General features: G+C 29.1%; 3 protein-coding genes across 6 annotated transcripts; 2 read left to right on the plus strand and 1 right to left on the minus strand.

Annotated features, from left to right (window-relative positions):
* Positions 1 to 5: 5 nt before the first annotated feature.
* LOC112754909 (transcription initiation factor TFIID subunit 10) lies at positions 6 to 3,252 on the minus strand. Of its 4 annotated transcripts, none has more exons than XM_025802744.3 (8): positions 3,107 to 3,252; positions 2,801 to 2,935; positions 2,644 to 2,708; positions 1,810 to 1,872; positions 1,238 to 1,295; positions 1,106 to 1,156; positions 465 to 584; positions 6 to 269 (listed from the first exon to the last, which is right to left on the minus strand). In XM_025802744.3, the coding sequence occupies exons 2-7, from the start codon at positions 2,900 to 2,902 to the stop codon at positions 504 to 506; spliced, it is 420 nt and encodes a 139-aa protein (XP_025658529.1). In that variant the 5' UTR covers positions 2,903 to 2,935; positions 3,107 to 3,252; the 3' UTR covers positions 6 to 269; positions 465 to 503. The 4 variants fall into 4 exon arrangements, with proteins under 4 accessions (XP_025658529.1, XP_025658537.1, XP_025658522.1 ...); XM_025802752.3 differs by having other exon boundaries at positions 488 to 584; positions 3,107 to 3,251; XM_025802737.3 differs by having other exon boundaries at positions 488 to 584; positions 1,238 to 1,307; positions 3,107 to 3,251.
* Positions 3,253 to 3,369: 117 nt separating this feature from the next.
* Positions 3,370 to 6,386, plus strand: LOC112754902 (uncharacterized). The gene is made up of 7 exons (XM_025802706.3): positions 3,370 to 3,690; positions 3,823 to 3,893; positions 4,564 to 4,672; positions 4,877 to 4,959; positions 5,290 to 5,448; positions 5,589 to 5,690; positions 5,981 to 6,386. Exons 1-7 carry the CDS (start codon positions 3,630 to 3,632, stop codon positions 6,134 to 6,136), a joined length of 741 nt encoding a protein of 246 aa, XP_025658491.1. The 5' UTR covers positions 3,370 to 3,629; the 3' UTR covers positions 6,137 to 6,386.
* Positions 6,387 to 11,676: 5,290 nt separating this feature from the next.
* On the plus strand, positions 11,677 to 14,681 carry LOC140172831 (uncharacterized). The gene is made up of 6 exons (XM_025802701.3): positions 11,677 to 11,801; positions 11,881 to 12,090; positions 13,274 to 13,573; positions 14,035 to 14,196; positions 14,286 to 14,369; positions 14,447 to 14,681. The coding sequence occupies exons 1-6, from the start codon at positions 11,772 to 11,774 to the stop codon at positions 14,552 to 14,554; spliced, it is 894 nt and encodes a 297-aa protein (XP_025658486.1). The 5' UTR covers positions 11,677 to 11,771; the 3' UTR covers positions 14,555 to 14,681.
* Positions 14,682 to 18,740: the final 4,059 nt, after the last annotated feature.

Below are 18,740 nucleotides of genomic sequence, written 5' to 3' on the forward strand. Positions count from 1 at the left end.
AACAATTATTAGGAAGAGAAGCATATTCATTTCAGCTGTGATTAAAGATTAATTCCAAGGAAAGAAAAAGGGCAAGGGGAAATGATACAATAAAGTTACTTTTTTTTCTTAAAAAAAGAGAGTAGGAAAGTTCATTGCTAATCTAGTTCACAATTGATTACATGCACTGTGATGTCAGTAGCGAATAATTGCAGTATTTTTGGTGTTTCCATGGAAATGTTATAGGCTTGTGTTTCATAAAATTCATTCCACCAGCAATTTTGCCATTCCTGCATAACCACACTATCATTAGTTATAACCATGGGATGATACACATGTTCAACAGCCAGCAACATTTATCCAATGTAATATTAAACAAAATGGGCTTAATGGAACATGACCTTAGGTATATAATACAAATCTAGAAACCAAGAGCATATAAATGGAATAGACTCAACTCCACAAACTCATATGGAATTACTTACTATGAGAATGTAGAAACCTAAACCTGATTAAACATGGAGTCATTCGTCTCGAGTAGCAGGATCCATTCCAGTAGAAGGGCTGTCAGCAAAATATTCTTGGTGCCTCACATTCACCCCATACTGTTCATACAAGATATCATACCGATTAAATGCAAGGAAATATTACTGTATCTGCATTTAGTAAAATTGATTAAGATGAAAGATGTTTTAATCGTCAAATACCCTAGCTCAGATGTACAGTTTAATATTATTCCCTGAAGAAGCTTATAAACAATGTTCATATTGTTTAATTTCGAGATCATGCATATATGAGCCAATCTAGCTTGACCTCAACCTGTATCTTCTCCTCCTCTACCAGTTTTCTAAGCAAATCTCGTTAAGTTTAGACACAAATTATTCCCATCATTTTACTAATACTAATATCTATGAACTTGGACATAAATATGCTCCAATGCATATAACTTGCTACGTCAATTGGAAGACTTAACCTCTCCCATACTCAACATACAACCTGAGTGGATATCCAAAATGACTGAAGATTTGTGTAAAGCTTAAAACATATGGATAACAGATTGTATGTATTATGACATATTAATGAGGAAAACTTGACAGTCAATTTAAATATACAGAACAATTCTTACATCGTGCAGTGCCTTTGTTAGGTCTTCCATCGTCAAAACAAGGCGCTTATCCTGTTAAAAAAAATGTAAGTGCTAAAGACAAGACGAGTGTATGTAGAATATAAACAAAACCAGAATAAAAGCTTCCAGAACCTTCTGCTGCCTGTCCCTTTTATCTTTTGGAATTGTTGCTTGTCTTGCTTTGCAGTGCCTACAGTAAACTCTAGTCACAATGTCATGCCAATATAGTAATGCAAAAGATATGCAGAATAAGAAACTAAAGATGAAGCACATTGTCATATCTCATAACCATTAAACTAAGAAAACCAACAAACATTGACAAAGATACAAGCATTCAAATACAAAGCCACCTACAAGTACACCTAGAAGTGAGGACAAGCAGAGTTCTAGAGAGTAATAGTCAACAACATAATTTATATTGAATTTCGGATTTACATTCTTCTTATCATGATGTGCCCTCATTCTAGTGTGTATGTATCTATGGACCACAACAGAAAAGGAGATGAAAGCACAGGCTCTTTTCCCATGTGTTATCCTATAAACTACCTTGAATACACATTTATTAAGAGAGAAAAATAGTATCCATCATGTACTGACCAACATCACTCACATGCATGAACAACTTATATCCAATGGTTTATGGGTAATTATAAACAGATTATGACAAAAAAAAAAACAAGAAAAAAGAAAAAGAAGAAACATACTGAAGTGCATCACCCGCAACTTCTGCAACAAACTTCTGAGTGGCAACAGCAACCAATCTAGTCCTGAAATAGTGATCCACATTTGCAATCAAACAACAAATACAGGGGGCTAAGAATCCAACTTTTGTAGGAATAAATATCAACAATAATTTAAAAAGAAAAAAAAAGGAAGAAAATGTTGAATCCACTACGGATTCGGAAGGATAAATTTAGCTATATTATAAGTTCACAACAAACCAATAAAGATTTCTGCAAGCATGGCATGGTTTGGGATACTGCATACAAGTTGAGGACAAGCGAAGCAACGCAATCTGCTATTGCTCATTCCTTATATATTCTGACACAGGCTTCTACTAACTCATATAATTAACATTGGTGCTGAAAATACTTACTACAAGTATTATATGCTTATGCCTGGTCACTATCATCTTGAATGAAGCCTAGTCCATAAGTATTGAAAATAAAGGATAATTAAGTAAAAGACTTCAATTTTAATGGTCACAACCAAATATGGTTGATTCTTATGCTTATCACTTGAATGATCATACAAATATATGACTTTAAACCATTTATATTTTAATCTCCTCTAAAATTTCCTCTAACCTTTTCTTAGGCCTACCTCTACCTCTAGCTATAGGACAATCCTACATCTGATTCACTATCCTAACTTGAGCCTATAACCAAAGATTAAATCGAACCATTATTCTCTATAATCAGCTCTAATATGGCGATTCCTAATCCTATATAGATTAGTTGACAATGTCAAAACATCAAAGTTAAACTCACACATAAACGAAAAAGGAACAAATCTGTAACAAGGGAAGAGGCACTAACAATCGAAGATCGGGAGACTGAAATCCGCTCTTGGCTAAGTAATGCTCCACCAACTCATCAGGTATCTGAGAAGAAGACGAAACGGTTGGTTCAAATGTTCAATCAAATTCATGAAACAATTCCAATGAAAGAGCTCAAGCATAGATATGAAACAAACCGTAGGAGTATAATCCATTAACGAAGCAAGAAACTCGGTGAGTGCAGCATCGTCATCATGCCTCCCTCCATCGCTTGATTGTGGATTATGGTTAGGGTTCATCTCCTCCTCACTCTATCTATACAATAACCTACCCTGCGAATTTATCAATTTTCTTAGAATTTACTTCAAACTCATATACACGAGTCATTCGAATTATGCAAAGTTTGTAAATTAAGAATTAAAAGGATCAAGAGCAAAATTTTCGGTTCGCAAAAATATCAATTTTTTCGAGGAAACAAAAAGTTTTTTTGTTGCGCCCCGTACCTTGCTGGTGGTTGCCGGAGAAAAGGAGAGACTGGTTGCTGCCGTGAAATCCCCGCCGTACACCGCTGTCGTAGGAGAACGGAGAATGAAACTTGAAATTTTTTTCAGGTGCCTCTGCCGATAGTGTTTGTTTTGTAGTGTAGCCACTGAAACTTTCTTATTCCTGGCCCGATAATCTGTATACTAGGCCCAATAAAGCCCAATAATATTATTAATGGGCTTGTATCGGCCCATTACTTACCCTTGAAGAAGAGAACACCCGACACCGTCGTCACTGAGGAAAAGAATTAAGAATCTAAGAAGAAAAGACACAAATCCAAAAGAATATTCTTTCCCTTTTTCATATCAACACAATTTGTATCTCTGATTTGTGATCTTTCTTCTTCTTGTTGTGTGTTGTTGAAAGTTTCAATTTTTACAATTAGTATTTAAATACTTATCCTTCTCCCAAAAAAGTTCACACAATCCAATCCAATTCAATTGCTTCCAAAAATTTGATTAATTAGATCTTCTAGTTCTAGCCATGGTTCTTCACCGAGAACAAGAGCTTCTTCTCTCTTCTCCTTTCATTGACCCTTCTAAAGGTACCCCTTTTATCCTTTTTCATTTAATTCAGCTCAAGCTTATCCTCAGTTTTAAGCTTTTTCTAAAAGAGGAAAAAGATTGATTTTTTTTTTCAGATGGATTTTGAATTTGTTCTATTTCGTTATGAACAGGAGATGGTGGAAAATCTGGTGGGATGTCAATTGAGAAGAAGATTGAGTTCCTTGAGAGCTTGACTGGAAAGGTTGTTCCTTTATGCACAGAACTCATTGATGATTATGATTTGAGTGTTGTTACTGCTTTTACAACTCTAATGCTTATGTTTGTGAAAATACAATTCTTAATTTTCTTAAATGGCCTTATTTCTTTTAAACAAATATTGTTATATTACTTATACTGTATGGTGTGAAACAAGATGCATTGGTGTTTCAACTTCATTGGTATTTTTCTATGCAATGCATTTTATGAATGCAGCTGAGAAGCTTATTAATGCTATCCACTTTTTGTCTATGTTTATGGTTGGACTGAAGAAAATTCATCATCCCCGTTTGAATATAAATTTGCAATATGGTGTTTTCATGACTGAGTGGTTTAAATGAAACAAGTCTGTATTACAGATTGGTGTATAAATTGAATTTGTCACTTAGAATGTGTCTTGGTATGATTTGTTTTAACTGATTCTTCTAAGACTTTAGGTACTTTAACAATTCCCCTTTTTTAGATATATTGGTGCAATGTGCATTTGCTACGTTTACAATTGTTGATATGAATTTTGCAAACTTGGTTATGTCATTATGTGAACTGAATACTTTTGGCTGTTATAACTAATAACAATTACAAGCAGCAAGTTCTCTATTCTATTAATTAGATTTTTAATCGACCTGAGAGGCTGAGACTAGTCTTACCTGTTTCAGGTTACAAATCGAAGATCCCGTAGGTGGTTAAACGATCGTCTCCTGATGGAACTGGTTCCACGATTAAATGCGGAGGAAATCAGAGGCTTGTTTGCTCCACCACCATGGGGTAAATTATCTGAGGCATCTTTTATTCCTGAAACTTTGGTTGCTTAGTTTTGTTGCATGCTTCCTGTGATACCCCAAACCCGCCCAAAAAGAAAAAGTCATTACCTAAGAGCGTTTTAATTTTTGACTTTCAATGTTTCTTTAGTATAAGTAATGACTGGATTAATTTTTATTTTAAAAAATGACGATCGGGTTCATTTCACAGGTGAAGAAGTTCCACCTTCAACATTTTCCATGACTAATGTGGAAGAGTGGGACAGATTCAGGAATATAGACATGGATAAAGAGGTTATATTTGCTTCTCTTATTTTTAAACTCCTTGAAACGTTTTTATTGTTTAAGAAGATAATTCCATGCACCTATAATTGAATTCAAGAAGCTTTACAGTGAATTATTGCTTTTGTTACTAAATATATCCTTTTAGAAGTTATTCTGTGATCTAGGTATCTTTTACAATTTTTAGTATCGTAGAGTTTATATCTGCAACAAATGTGCTTACATGGTGTGTTTTAGTGTTTATGTTCTGCTATGTGTGCGCATGAGCCATGAGAATTGAAGTTAGTTTAGAGTGCCAATTGCCAACAAACATCTCACTATAGGTTTCATATGTTTCGATAGGTCAATATGATCCATGCTTTCGAAAACTCTTTAGACAAGAGGAAAGGCCGTGTTGATGCTGACAAGTTGGCAGTATTGAATGGTTGGCATAGAGTTGATTGTCGAACAAGAGAGGCACTTCGACGCAGCTCTGTTTCCGAACTCATAGAAGGTTATGAGGTACATATTTGATTATTAATTACCCCCTTCTAACCTGTAAATCACCATTGTGCACAAGAAAAGGGATGAACTTTTATATAAAAAATATATCTTGCAATTTACATAGAAACATATTTTTTATTCTTTTCTATCTTCTTAAGGAATGTATACGGACGTTTATAACGAAAAGCTCGGATGGAGATGTTCTTGAGCTGCAAATTCAGGATCCTTTTAGGAGATTGTTACTGCATGGTGTTTGTGAGGTAATATCAGATATGCTACTCTCCATGTTATTGTTGAACTTTCAATTCGCCTTCTGTGCTTGAAAATTTGGGAAGCGTTTCATGAAAATGACAAAAAAGAAGCATTAGTGATACTAATCATGGTTTTTTGCATCCTTATTATATTGTTATCTAAAACTCTTTCTCATTATATATATGCATTATATTTGCTGCCGTTTCTAAAATTTTTTGGATCTGTCACTGCTCGTGAAACCATTGTTACTCTTGTAAGTGTACATGAAGCTTATAGTCTTAATTTTTGTTGGTGGTAGTTCTACAACTTGGCCTCAGATACAGTGACAGATATGAATGGTGGTGTGGAGTCATCAAAGATGACAAAGATAAAGAAGAAGAAAAGGGGTTCTCCTCAGCTTCCAAATATCACTCTCTGCCACTTTCTGAAGATGTCCAAGGAAGGAAGTTGGTAATTTGATTCAGGCAGAAATGTTGTAATTCCTTATTATTATGATAAAAGACCTGTCTTTAGTCAATTATGTACAATGTAAAATTAATTTAGTTGTTTATTATTGCACAATAATTTCACTGTAAATTAGTCTTTAGAACTGTCTATTCAATTGGTTGATACTTGATACCATTAGTCAACATAACAAGTTGATTGCTGGCTTAATTTACAATGTTATGGTTGTTTAATTCAAGAATAAACACTTAATTTGGTTCCATAATGTGATTTTTTTTAAAAAAAATAGAATATGATTTCTGATTTTATTATTTTTATTTTTGGTTCTCTGTTAAAGCGTTCATCAAATATAAACAAAAATTAATTTAGTAGTAGTTTTATTTGTAATTCGTAGAAGTTTCAAATCGGGCACAATTAATTTTAGATTTTTTTTTTAGTACAATACACAGTTTTTTTTTTTTGTGACTTACACAGGGATTGTTTGGATGTTATTAAATTATTAAAAAATATTTTTTTATTTGTTTAATATGTTTGATAAAATTTTAATAATAAAAATAAAATTATTAAAAAATAAAAAATATCTTTTTTAAAAAATTATAATTTAAATTTTTGAAAATAATTTTTTATTTAAAAAAATATTTTTAACATAATAAATAAATAAAAAATATTTTTATTTTATTGTATTTAAATATAATTGTTAGATAAAAAAATATTTTTATATAAAATGTTTAAATATAATTTTTTTTTTAAATTATTTGATAAAAAAGATCATTTCATAAAAATTTACTTAAACAAGCTCAAAAACTATTGAGTTTTTTTTACTTTTTGTTATATATTCTACGTTTTTTTAATTAATTTTAGTATAGAAGTAATTTTTCATATAATTGAGATATAATTAGCTTATTTTAAAATTAATTTTAAACTGGAGTATATACTATATAATAAAAAAAACCCGATTGTGTTTAGGGATTTAGTTTTACTAAACACATCTTTACTTTAATAAATATGATACTCGTGTGATTTTTTTTGTTAACGGAAAAATAACAAAAGAACAAATAAAAAAAAGAAAATAAATAATAAACAACTGCTTAAGAATAGGACAATCCTATTAAATGTTATTCCTGAATTCTTTTCAGGATAATGAAAGATTTATTTGATGAGTATGAGTTATTATCGTCATTTTTGTCATGATATTTATCACGATGTTTATATTTTTTTAAAATCAACTTTAAAATATAATGTTCTGAATTTTCAGCACTAAAAGATTAATAAAATTAAAATTATCTTAAAAATTATTGATAAGAGTAAAAGTATCCACACAATCTGTTATATAAATAATATCTCTTTATCGATTTATCTCAAGTCTCAAACTAGTAGATATATCTTTTAAATAACAAACAATTCTTCTTAAAGAATATTATAACTCTCAATCGTTCCCAAATAATCTTGTTGCCAATTTCTATTCCAATCTCTGATAATATAGACAAAATCAACACGATTATCAGTATCAGGATAACTTGCATCATAGTTAATCTTAAAAATATCCACCGAGAGAAAAATCTATGGACCACTAATGATAGAGAGTAAAAACTCATTACAACTCAAAAACATTCAAAAAATTTTTTAAGGACAAAGCCATACTAATCACTTTATTTAAGGACCAAGATTCATGCAGATGAAAGATCTTATTATTCCTGAAATGGCAAATCTATCATAGACCAGAAAAGAATATTAAAGGATTCTCTTTACTATGAAGCAAGAACTAATTCATCAAATCCAAAGGTTGATCAAAAATCTTCAAAATTTGCCAAATTAGTTTGACTTTCAGACAATTTTGAATACAATAAACAATCAATTTCTGGTCAGAACAGTTGTCTATCGGTAAAATACTCCTCCAAAAATAAAAAGCAATCATGGATAGAATTTTCCTAAGACAAAGTCAGTTCAAGAATTTATATTTTTTCGGAATAAGTTGACAACAAAGCCAAAACCAATTCTCCTTGTCATCCTAACTAAACTTTTTTTTGAACCACAAGTAACCACTATGAAAATTATAAATCTTTGACATCGTATCAAACTAAAACCATCCTATCACTAAACCTATTTGCATTTCCAAATTATAGAAAAGAATGTTACTTAAAACAAAAAGTTGGTTTTGTGTACTAAAACAAATGAAAATCACAGACATTTATAAAAATTATTTTTAATATAAAAATAAAAATAGTATTTTAATTAAATATTAATATTTAAAGTGTATTACAGTATTGTAAATATGCAAAAAATATGTTCAACACGTATTTTGTGTGTTAATCAAAATATTAACACGTGTACAATACGCATCTTACGTATTACCAGAATGATAACATATATCTAATATGTATTCTGTATATTGACATTCTATCTTTAAAATTCACCCACGTACTTATAATTACACCAAATAATTTTATTTTAAAAAAGAATACAAATAATTTTTTCGTATAAAAAAAAAAATTAGCCAAACATTTACATCAACCTTTTCCTTTGTTGTTTGTCTCCATTGACCATTCATTTACTTTGTTTCTTACTTGCTTTAATTAGACACCTCATCATGCCACTAATATAACTTCTTTCTAGGAAAAAGTACAATCACGATTGAGTACAGCTGGAACGTGATCAACGTGATAGATTTTTCAAAAAAAAAAATTAAAATTATTCTCATTTTCCTTTTCAATTATGCTTAATTATTAAGATAATTAATTTTATTGAAACTGTAATATTTTTGTACCTAAACATGTACTATATATTTAAATTATTTATTCTAGTCACACCTTTAAAGTTGGAGAAAATTATTTTATTTTTCAAGTAAGTATCTAAAATAATTCCAAAAAATTTTAAATCGAATATTTTATTTTCAAACAAATTTTTTCTCGAAGATTTTAAAATAATAAAAATTTATGAAAAAAATAAAATATATATTTAGATATTGTTGTAATAATTTATAATAGCTGTGTTTAATATGATTCAACATATCATTTATTTATAGGTGATTAATAAATCAGAAAATAATCAAATAATAAATAAATAATATCTTATTATTAATAAAAATATCAATTATTATCAATCTAATTAATAGACAAATATTATAATATTCTATAATAACATCCAATTTAAAATTTATTAAAATTTTATTTAACTATTTTTTTTACCTTAAATGTGCTTATAGGGCTATTGCCTTTAACGTGGGAACTCCGATTAGGATGGCATTAACTGTAAGATCAATTTTTTTTTTTAAATCAATTTCTTTTATTGTAAGTTTATTAATTATTGTATGTTGAGTTTAATTATAAATTATTCAAAGTTTAAAACTGTATCATTTTAATTTTAATACTCAGTTCTGTACTTCTGGTAACAGATAGGTGAACTGGGTCAACAACATTATTGATTTCTAGATGTTTCTCTGATTTAGACATTACTTTTGCACTTCAAGGAATGCTAGTGGCCTCGTGAGTAACAACACAAACATGGCCATGAGAAATTATTTATGCTAATTATTAAGTGACTTATAATTTATTTTTTATTTAATATAGGAAAATTTTTAAAAAGGTTTTTAAAATATTATATCTTACTCATGGAATGAAAAGTTAAAAAAAATTATGTACATTTATTTTTATATAAAATTATTAATTTAAAACTATTAAATAAATTAATTATATTTAATTAAATTATTAAATAACAATTTTTAACTAATAACCTTATATAAAAATAACTGTAAACAAATTTCTATCAAAAAGCTTTGTTGACATTGAAAAAAGAAAACCATGATAAAGAACTGGTTTAACTGCTAGGGCAAATTAAATTGATTAAATATTATATCTTTGATAATTGATTAATAATAAAAATGTGTTGTTACAAGAATAAAAAAGCTTTGATCTGGCATAGGAGAAGGTGACCCCATTAAAGCAATTGGTATTATTATACTTTGCACAACGTGCAACATATTTTCATGCAATCTAGTTTCAATTATTTTAGGGATTATTATAAATTTTAGAGAATAATTTTAAAAATAAATTTGAGTAATTATTAATTTTAAAAATTATTTTAAAATTTAACTATAAGTTCAGGAATTATTTTGAGATTTAATTCTATAAAAATTAATGTTAATTAACATTTAATATAAATTATAAAGTTAAGTCACTAAAAAAATTATAAAGTTAAATAATAAGAGTTTGAATGTTCAGTAAAAACCAAATTAAAAAATAAAAGCCATAAAATAAATATCGATGCAGTATAAAATTACGACGAATACATAAATTTTTATATAAATCCTTTTTGGAAATTTGTTTTTTAAAAATATTATATGCACTTAAAACTAGTTATCAAAATACAAATATATATTATTTTAGTATAACGATATCATATTATTAGTAAATATTATTATTCTTAGTCGGTACTTGATAATAATAATTTACAGTTATATTTATTAGTATTTTGCATATAAAAAATATATAATTTGTACTTATATTTTATTAAAATTTACACACATAAATTAATACCGTTTATATTCATATTTTTTAAAATTTATACACATAAATTAATAAAATTTATTTGTTAAAGGCAATTTAATATTTATATTGGTCAAATTATGACTAAAAATACTAAAAATTAGGGGTGTTCAAATCTAAACCGATCTAAATTAAACCGCTCATCCAATCCGATTTAAACTGAAAATCGATTAAAACCGCACTAATTCGGATTTGATTGGATTCTATTTTTTGCAAATCGCTGAATTGGATCGGATTTTGGTTCTACTTTTCATGACCGATCCAATCCAATCCAAACCGCACAATGTGCTATAATATTATTATTTTATTATTATATTTACAATTATACTTATAATATGTTCAATTTGTTATACATTTTTCTATTATTCATGTATTATTATTATTTAACAAATATTTTATGTTCAAAATGTTATTTATTTATTTATTTTAACTAACCTATAATTTTATTTCTATTGTTATGTTATCGTTAGCTTTTTAAGATATTGTTAAGACTTGTTATGTCATTGTTGATTATTTAAAATTTGATGTTGAGACCTGTTATATGTATTTAATTTTTTTATTTAAAAAACCGCAAATCCAAACCGATCCAAATCGCTTGTAATCAGATCGAATTTCCAAAAAAATTTCATCTAATCCAAACCGCACCACATATAAATTAAGCATTCGGATCGGATGAATTTTTTCCTTAAAACCGAACCAAACCGCACCCCGAACACCCTACTAAAAATTATTCACTTCTAAAAATTAATAATTTTTTTTGTTTATTTTACAAGTATCGTAGTTTTTTTTTTTTTCCATCATGCCATTCCTCAAACAAATACGTTGGTAATTGTGTCGTGGTAACTCCACTCAAGAAAATTTAGTAATTCAATAGAATCTATGGCTCTGTCAAGAACATTAGCTAATAGAAAAAGGCTGCCCCAACTACTATAAAGTATAAAGTACTCAGATAACAGTAAAGTCTTGTAATAAGAAGTAATTATAATAATAGAAAAAAAGTGTGGACTAGTTACATTGCAATATTTAGAACAATATATATTTCATAGTTGAGTTCAGATAACTAAAAAAAAGTGTTCTTTATCTTTGTTGTTGTTGTGTGTGTCTATGGCAAAGAAACCTGTCAAATATTCAGTGGTAAGTTGTTATTCTATGATGAAATGTGTCAAACATTTTATTAATTTGTGTTTTTTCTTAGGGTGTGTTTGGTATGCAGGTGAATGCATTCACTGATTCAGCATTCAAAGGGAACCCTGCAGCTGTGTGTTTCTTAGAAGAAGAGAAGGAACAAAAGTGGTTTCAATCTGTGGCTGCTGAGTTTAATGTCCCTGTCACATGTTACTTAACAAGAATTTTTTCACATTCCAACGGAACCTTTCATCACTTTCCTCGTTTTAATCTCAGATGGTTCACTCATGTTACTGAGGTAAGAATTTCTGTAATAATGCTGCATGGTTTAATTTATAGTGATTTTTTGGTAAGCAGTGAAATTGATTCTTCAAATTTTATCTGTTAGTTAAATTAATATTTTATATATTTATTCAATCCAATTAGTACATTATGTTTTTCAACATCATCAATCATGTTTGTTTCTACTCGATTTTCCTTCTCCATTAGTTCTACAAACTAGGAAGAGGTTTTTTTTCTAAGTTGTGACGGTTTTAAACACCCACTAAATATTTTTGTAGTTTAAAATTTTGATTTATTTGTTGGTATTTGTTTGTTTCTTCGTTACTCTTGTTATCATTTTTCCCACCATTCATACTCGCTTTAGAAGAGACTGAACAACTTTTTTTTTTTTTTTTCTTATTACATGGCATTGATTTATTTTTTCATTTTTATTTTTGTTTGATTAAAGTGTGGTGGTTTTAAAAACTACATTTTGAAAAATTGAAGCAATGTAATTTTGTGAGGGTTTTAAATTTCTTCTAAAATCGAATTGCAGATTTGTGGGAGTTTAAAATCCAAGAATAGATTTTTAAGATATAACCTTATCAGGTAAGGATAGACGTGATTCACATTGAAAAATTTAGAAAATTAAATTTAAAAAACTAATTTGATTAATGTTAATACTTATGTAATGTTGAATTTATATGAAGTTAATAACTAATCGTTATTAGATAATAATTTAATTAAATATATTAAATTATTACTAATAATTTTTAATTATTAATTTTATATAAAAATAATTACACGGTTTTTATTTTTAACTAAATAGTAAAATTTGAAGGACTATTTTGGGTTTTCATCTATTTGTCTGACTCCCATAAATTAATTAGCAGTAAGTAGATGGAGCTGAGTTCGGACAGGACAGTGTTACGTTTCATAAGTGTCAGGGGTACTATTATATACTAGTTTATACTAAAAATAATTTAATTATAAAATTAAAAATAGTACAAAGATCTAATTTAAAAAAATATAAAAATTTAATTATAAATTTGATAAAATTATAAAAATTAATAAAATAATTAAATTAAATAAAAAATAATATATTCTAAATTTATAAAAAACTGTTTAAATGGAATTCTAATAATCATTTCACAACAGTATTGTGTGTGTGTGTGTTTTTCACCAAATTTGTAATATGGAGTTTATATAACTAAATGCAGGTTAATATTTGTGCCCATGCAACATTAGCAGCAGCACACACACTATTTTCATCTGGTTTGGTTGATTGCAATAATGTCATTGAATTTGTTACACACTCTGGAATATTAAGTGCCAAAAGGATCCAAGCCACGTTGCAAAATAGTTCAAAGAAAGACAATGGATTTTATATTGAATTGGATTTTCCTGCTTACCCTATTACAGAGCCAAACCTTGATGAGACTTCACAGATTTATGAAGCATTGAATTATTGTGCCTCCATAATTGATATAAAGAGGACACAAATTACTGATGACTTACTTGTAAGTTGTAATTATTCCTCAATATAATGTTGGTTTAATTATTCTATTAGTTTTTTTTAGTTTTACTAAATTTTTTAATTATGTCTCTATATTTTTTTTCTTTTTAATTAGATCTCTAAATTATTTTTAATTTTATAATTAGGTTCTTTTCATATAAAAAAATATTAAAATTAACAGAATATTTTTTCAAAAATACAAGTTTTCAATTATGAATACCTTCAGTTTGCGAAAAAAATATTCAAAATTCTAATATTTTTTACACTAAAAATGACCTAATTATAAAATTAAAAATAATATAAATACTCAATTAAAAGAAAAAAATATAAGAATCTAATTAAAAATTTGAAAAACTATAGAAATCAACAGAATAATTAAACCTACAATGTTATAATTTGTCTATTAAACATAAGACACCATATTGAAGGAAACAAATTTTGTAGCTTATGATTTGTTTGTGTTAGGTTGTAGTGTCATCAGGAGAAGCTGTAAGAAAAGTTGAACCGAAATTCGATGCAATATCCAAAATTCCTGGAAGGGGAGTAATTGTTTCAGGGATTGCTCCTCCAAGTTCCGGATTCGATTTTTACAGTCGATTTTTCTGTCCAAAAGATGGAGTCAATGAGGTAAAGATACTATGACTGCATTGTTTCTCTAATTCAGAAACATAACATAATAGTAAATGATTATTAGTAGTGTTTGGTATTTAATTAAGGATCCTGTATGTGGAACTGCACATTGTGGGTTGGCATCATATTGGAGCAAGAAGCTAGGCAAGTGTGATTTCAATGCTTATCAGGTACTACTATTCTCTAATTTGATCTTATTAATTGTTAGAACAATAGAAGATGCTTTTGAAAGTGTTGATTTGAGCAGGCATCAGAAAGAGGAGGAATTCTCAACATTCATATTGATGCCAAGAATCAAAGAGTGCTTTTGCGTGGAAAAGCTGTCACTGTTATGGAAGGCTGTCTTCTTGTCTAGTCTTGTTCCTACTTCCTAGCTGCAACTGCTTCATGTTTTGTATCAATATATATATATCCATGAAAAAATGGTTACAATTAATTTTGAATTAGGTTTAGAATTTTATTTATCATTTTATTATGGTTGAGTTGTCTCTTTATGACTTTAAGGTCACAGGTTCTAGCTACTTATGTAATTATCAAGTTAAGCTGCGTATATTACATTTCTTGGATGCAGTCATTTCTCGAATCCTATTTTAACGCGGAATGCTTGTGTACTAGACTGCTTCGTCCTTTTTATTATGTAATTATGATGAAATTTGAAGGATGAGAGTGAGCAGTGTTTGAGAAGAAGAATAACAGAATATAGCTATAGCAAGTTTATTACTTAAACTTTAAGTTAGTGCTCTATTCAGCTAATTCCTTTTCAACATTGGCCTCACTTGTAAATTTCATGCTCATTCTATTGAAATCAGTTATAATTATTACGAGTAAATGTTTAAAATGGCCTCTAAATTTTAAATTACTATCCAATTTAATCTTCTATTTTAATAAATGACTAACCAAATTCCTAAAATTTCAAAAAATATATCTCCACTGGTCCTTTAGAAAAGTATCTTCTAAACGTCGATGACGTGAAACGTGAAATGCCAAGTGGACATTGGATGAAACGACAATCATTGAGAAAGGAACACCCTAAGAATGTGAAGACGACGTCATTTCAAGATCTTCTCCTTTTCGAATAAATTATTCGTACTGGTCTCTCCCATTATCAACATTTTTCTACCTTCCTTCGCTACAACGCCAAGGTGGAGGATCTGCCATAGCAGTGTGCCAGTAAAATTGGCTGGTATAGGTAAAAACCTTCAAGGTTTTACTCTGGTGAATTTTAGCCCGCGCCTGTCCCATAGAGGCTAATGGAACGCCTTGTACAATCTGATACACTCTAACCTGGGTTTTCAGGTTTATTAGAATTGTATTTGACTCCTAAAAGATTCAGGTTTTGAAAAAGACATATCATAGGATTTAATAAATTGCTGGACTCTACCCGAGACATATGCAGCCCGAGTTGTTTTGTTGAGCTGAATACGTATATTTTACATAAGGGCAGGCCCAATTCGTGGTTTGGCAAGAATGTTTCTTAAACCTTTTTTTTTAATTCATGACCCTACAAAAAACAAAAAAAGGGAACTCCATGAATGAAAAAAAGTGAAAAAAAAAACAAGTGAAAAATGGAAAATAAAAATATCTAATGGATGGTAATCTTTAAGAAAATTTCATCCGTAAGAAAAGAAGGGAAAATGAAAAAGGAAAATCTTTAACAATATGTAAAATAAAAAAGAGAAAATGAAAAACGAAATTCATTCATAGTTCATACTATTGATTAAAAAAAATCCGGCAAGAGGGATTTTTAATATGCCAACATCTTAAGGTCAGATTCAGAAAGAGCTGTAGTTATGCATTCAGTCTGGGATGCTGGTGACAGCCATAGAAACATAGACAAGCGAACCTACACTTTGAAGCATAAACATTTTGAAGACTTTCAACACATCTGTATTCTTTAAGATCAAGTGTTGATGGTAAGTACATTTTATTTCTGTTCTGCATTTTTTGCTATTTTGTTATGTTTGTAGAATTACTAGTACATAAATTTGTAAAAAAAATTATACATATATAATAAAGTAATGTGATTCTAGTCATTTTACAAATATTTCATGATGAGTAAAAATTTTTAAGAGTAAAACTAAAAAAAAATATTTAGAATCAAAGTAATGTAATTAAGTGTAATTTACTTAAATGTGATTAAAAAATAATTGAATAACTATATACAGTAAAAGATTGATATTAGTGAAGGATAAAATTAAAATTTTTTTCTATGTATTATTTTTGTCTTCAACGTTTTCGTCCTATTTAAGTCCCGAACGTTTCAAAATCGTCTCAATTTTATCCTGTCGTCAATTCCGTTAACATATTCCTAAAGGCAAAATAACATTGAGTCAATTTTAAAACGTTGGAAACTTAAATAGAACGATTCAAATGTTAGAGATAATTTTAAAACTTATTATAAATGTTGGGGACAAAAACAATACTTTACTCTTATATTATATATACTATGTACATTATTTTACTAATAATATAAATCAATTTATAGAAAAAAAATGTTTACAAACGTTCAAAATAAGGTCCCCTACTAAAGACCTAAAACTTTAGGTTTTATTCTAATTTAGTGAACTTTTTTTAAAACAAACCCCACATTAGACTTCAATTTTACGGATTTGGATCTTCTAATGTTTGAATTTCACTTTAGAGAGTAGAGTGTGATCTTCTATCTTTGAATAGTTTCTCTTTCATATTTAGAGGATCCGAATCCCAATTTTACTTGCCCCAGATCTGTTAGTGTTTTTGTTCGTTCATTTGCCAAAACAAAAATTATTCTCACATGCAGCAAACAAAGAAAATATTTCTCCTGGCCCAACTTAGAGGCCCACAGTATATCCACAAAATTATTTTAAAAGGTACTCTATCCTATGGGAGTAGATCTTCTATAATGAAAAAAAAATTGGATGGTGTCCAGTGGAGATCTCACCCTTCATTATTCTCTCTCTCCTATTTAATTTTGATCCCACTTATAAAATTAAAAGTGAAAGATCACACTTTATTTTCTCAAATGTTAAAAAAATGGAGAAGATCCATTTCCAACATATGTATATTATATATTCATCCCACTGGAAATAGGCCAAAATGAAAATTCGAAAAGAACATCTTCTACCGGATTTCAGGTTAAAAGAAAATCCTCGATGACTGAGCCACTGAATTTTAGAAACACATTTCTAAATTTTCCATTGTCACGATGGTAGGACAGTATAGGCGTCTCAAACACCTCATTTAATGAGGCGCTTCCTAAATTTAAGACTCACCTTTTATTCTCTCTATTTTTTTCCACACTTATTCATCTGATTAGTCTTACATAATTGTACCCGCAACCAAACAATAAAAGCTAAAAACTAAAAAATTAATTATTAATCATCAATCATGATATATAAAAATATGTATTTAGAATTTCAAAAGATTATTTTATTATATCATTGTAAATAAATTAAATCAATTATTTAATTTAAAAATATAATCAAGATATAAATAATTAATTTAATGTCTAATTTTTAATATTAAAAATATTTTTATATTTGATTATAACATCTAAATATCTCTCTCAATTTATGCGCAAAGATATGTGCCCTTTCCTGTCGGCTACGATCTCTTTTTTGACTGCCTCATTGGCTCGCTCCCAATCCTCTATGTCATGCCATTCATGTTGTCACTTAACCTCTAAGTTTGATAATAAATAGCTAGAGTAATGTAAGTTAGGAGCTGATATGTGCAGGATTAGTTAGTCGTGTTGATAATTATAGTAGATGACACCTCAGCATTGGTTATTAGTTTGTTAAAAGGGTGCTGATCTAGTGCAGCTAAGGTGTAGTGAAGGTGCTATATATATATATATATTTGCAACTCACCTGTAAGGTGTGATTCACCATTTTATGCTATCAGGTATTTTGCAATTGTGCCTTTCTCTCTTTTTTCTCTCACTGAAAGTGCAGCTACTCACACTTGCAACACCTTTAACACGGTGCGGTGAGCGTGGAGTGTGGCAAGCACTGAGGTTCAGATTGAGGAAGGTGCAGCTTGATCTAAAATCTTACCAATTTTGCAAGAGCTCAGTAATGCGAATGGTGATCCAAATCCCTTTCTTCTTGATCCAGATTCTGTAATCGTTCTAAACTGAAATTTCTTTGAGTTTCTTTTCAATTCAGTGTGTAATTCATCTAATTTCAATTTGTGCTTAATCCGTTGGATTTCTTTCTATCTCCATATAATTTCTCAAGTCAAATTCATTCTCTCCTTCTGTCTTTCTTCACTTCCTACGAACTTATACGATAGAGCTTGATGAGAGTGCGCCGCCTCACACTTTCTGTAACTGTGAGAAGGTGACTCCAATCAACGAGATTGTAGGAAGAAGGTTAATCATTGAGGCTTCTGTCAATCGACGTTGCTGGAAGGTGCGATGGAAGGTGTAAATGCAGAAGCGTTAATGAATTTTCTAAATCAGCTCACAACATTTCAAGCGAGCATTAGCAAGAAGAGTACCAAACCGAATCAGGATCCAGAGAGCATCTATTATCTTCATCCCTCTGAGAGCACTGGTATTC

Source organism: Arachis hypogaea, chromosome 2 (assembly GCF_003086295.3).
Source record: "Arachis hypogaea cultivar Tifrunner chromosome 2, arahy.Tifrunner.gnm2.J5K5, whole genome shotgun sequence".
In the NCBI taxonomy this organism is placed as follows: Eukaryota; Viridiplantae; Streptophyta; class Magnoliopsida; order Fabales; family Fabaceae; genus Arachis; species Arachis hypogaea.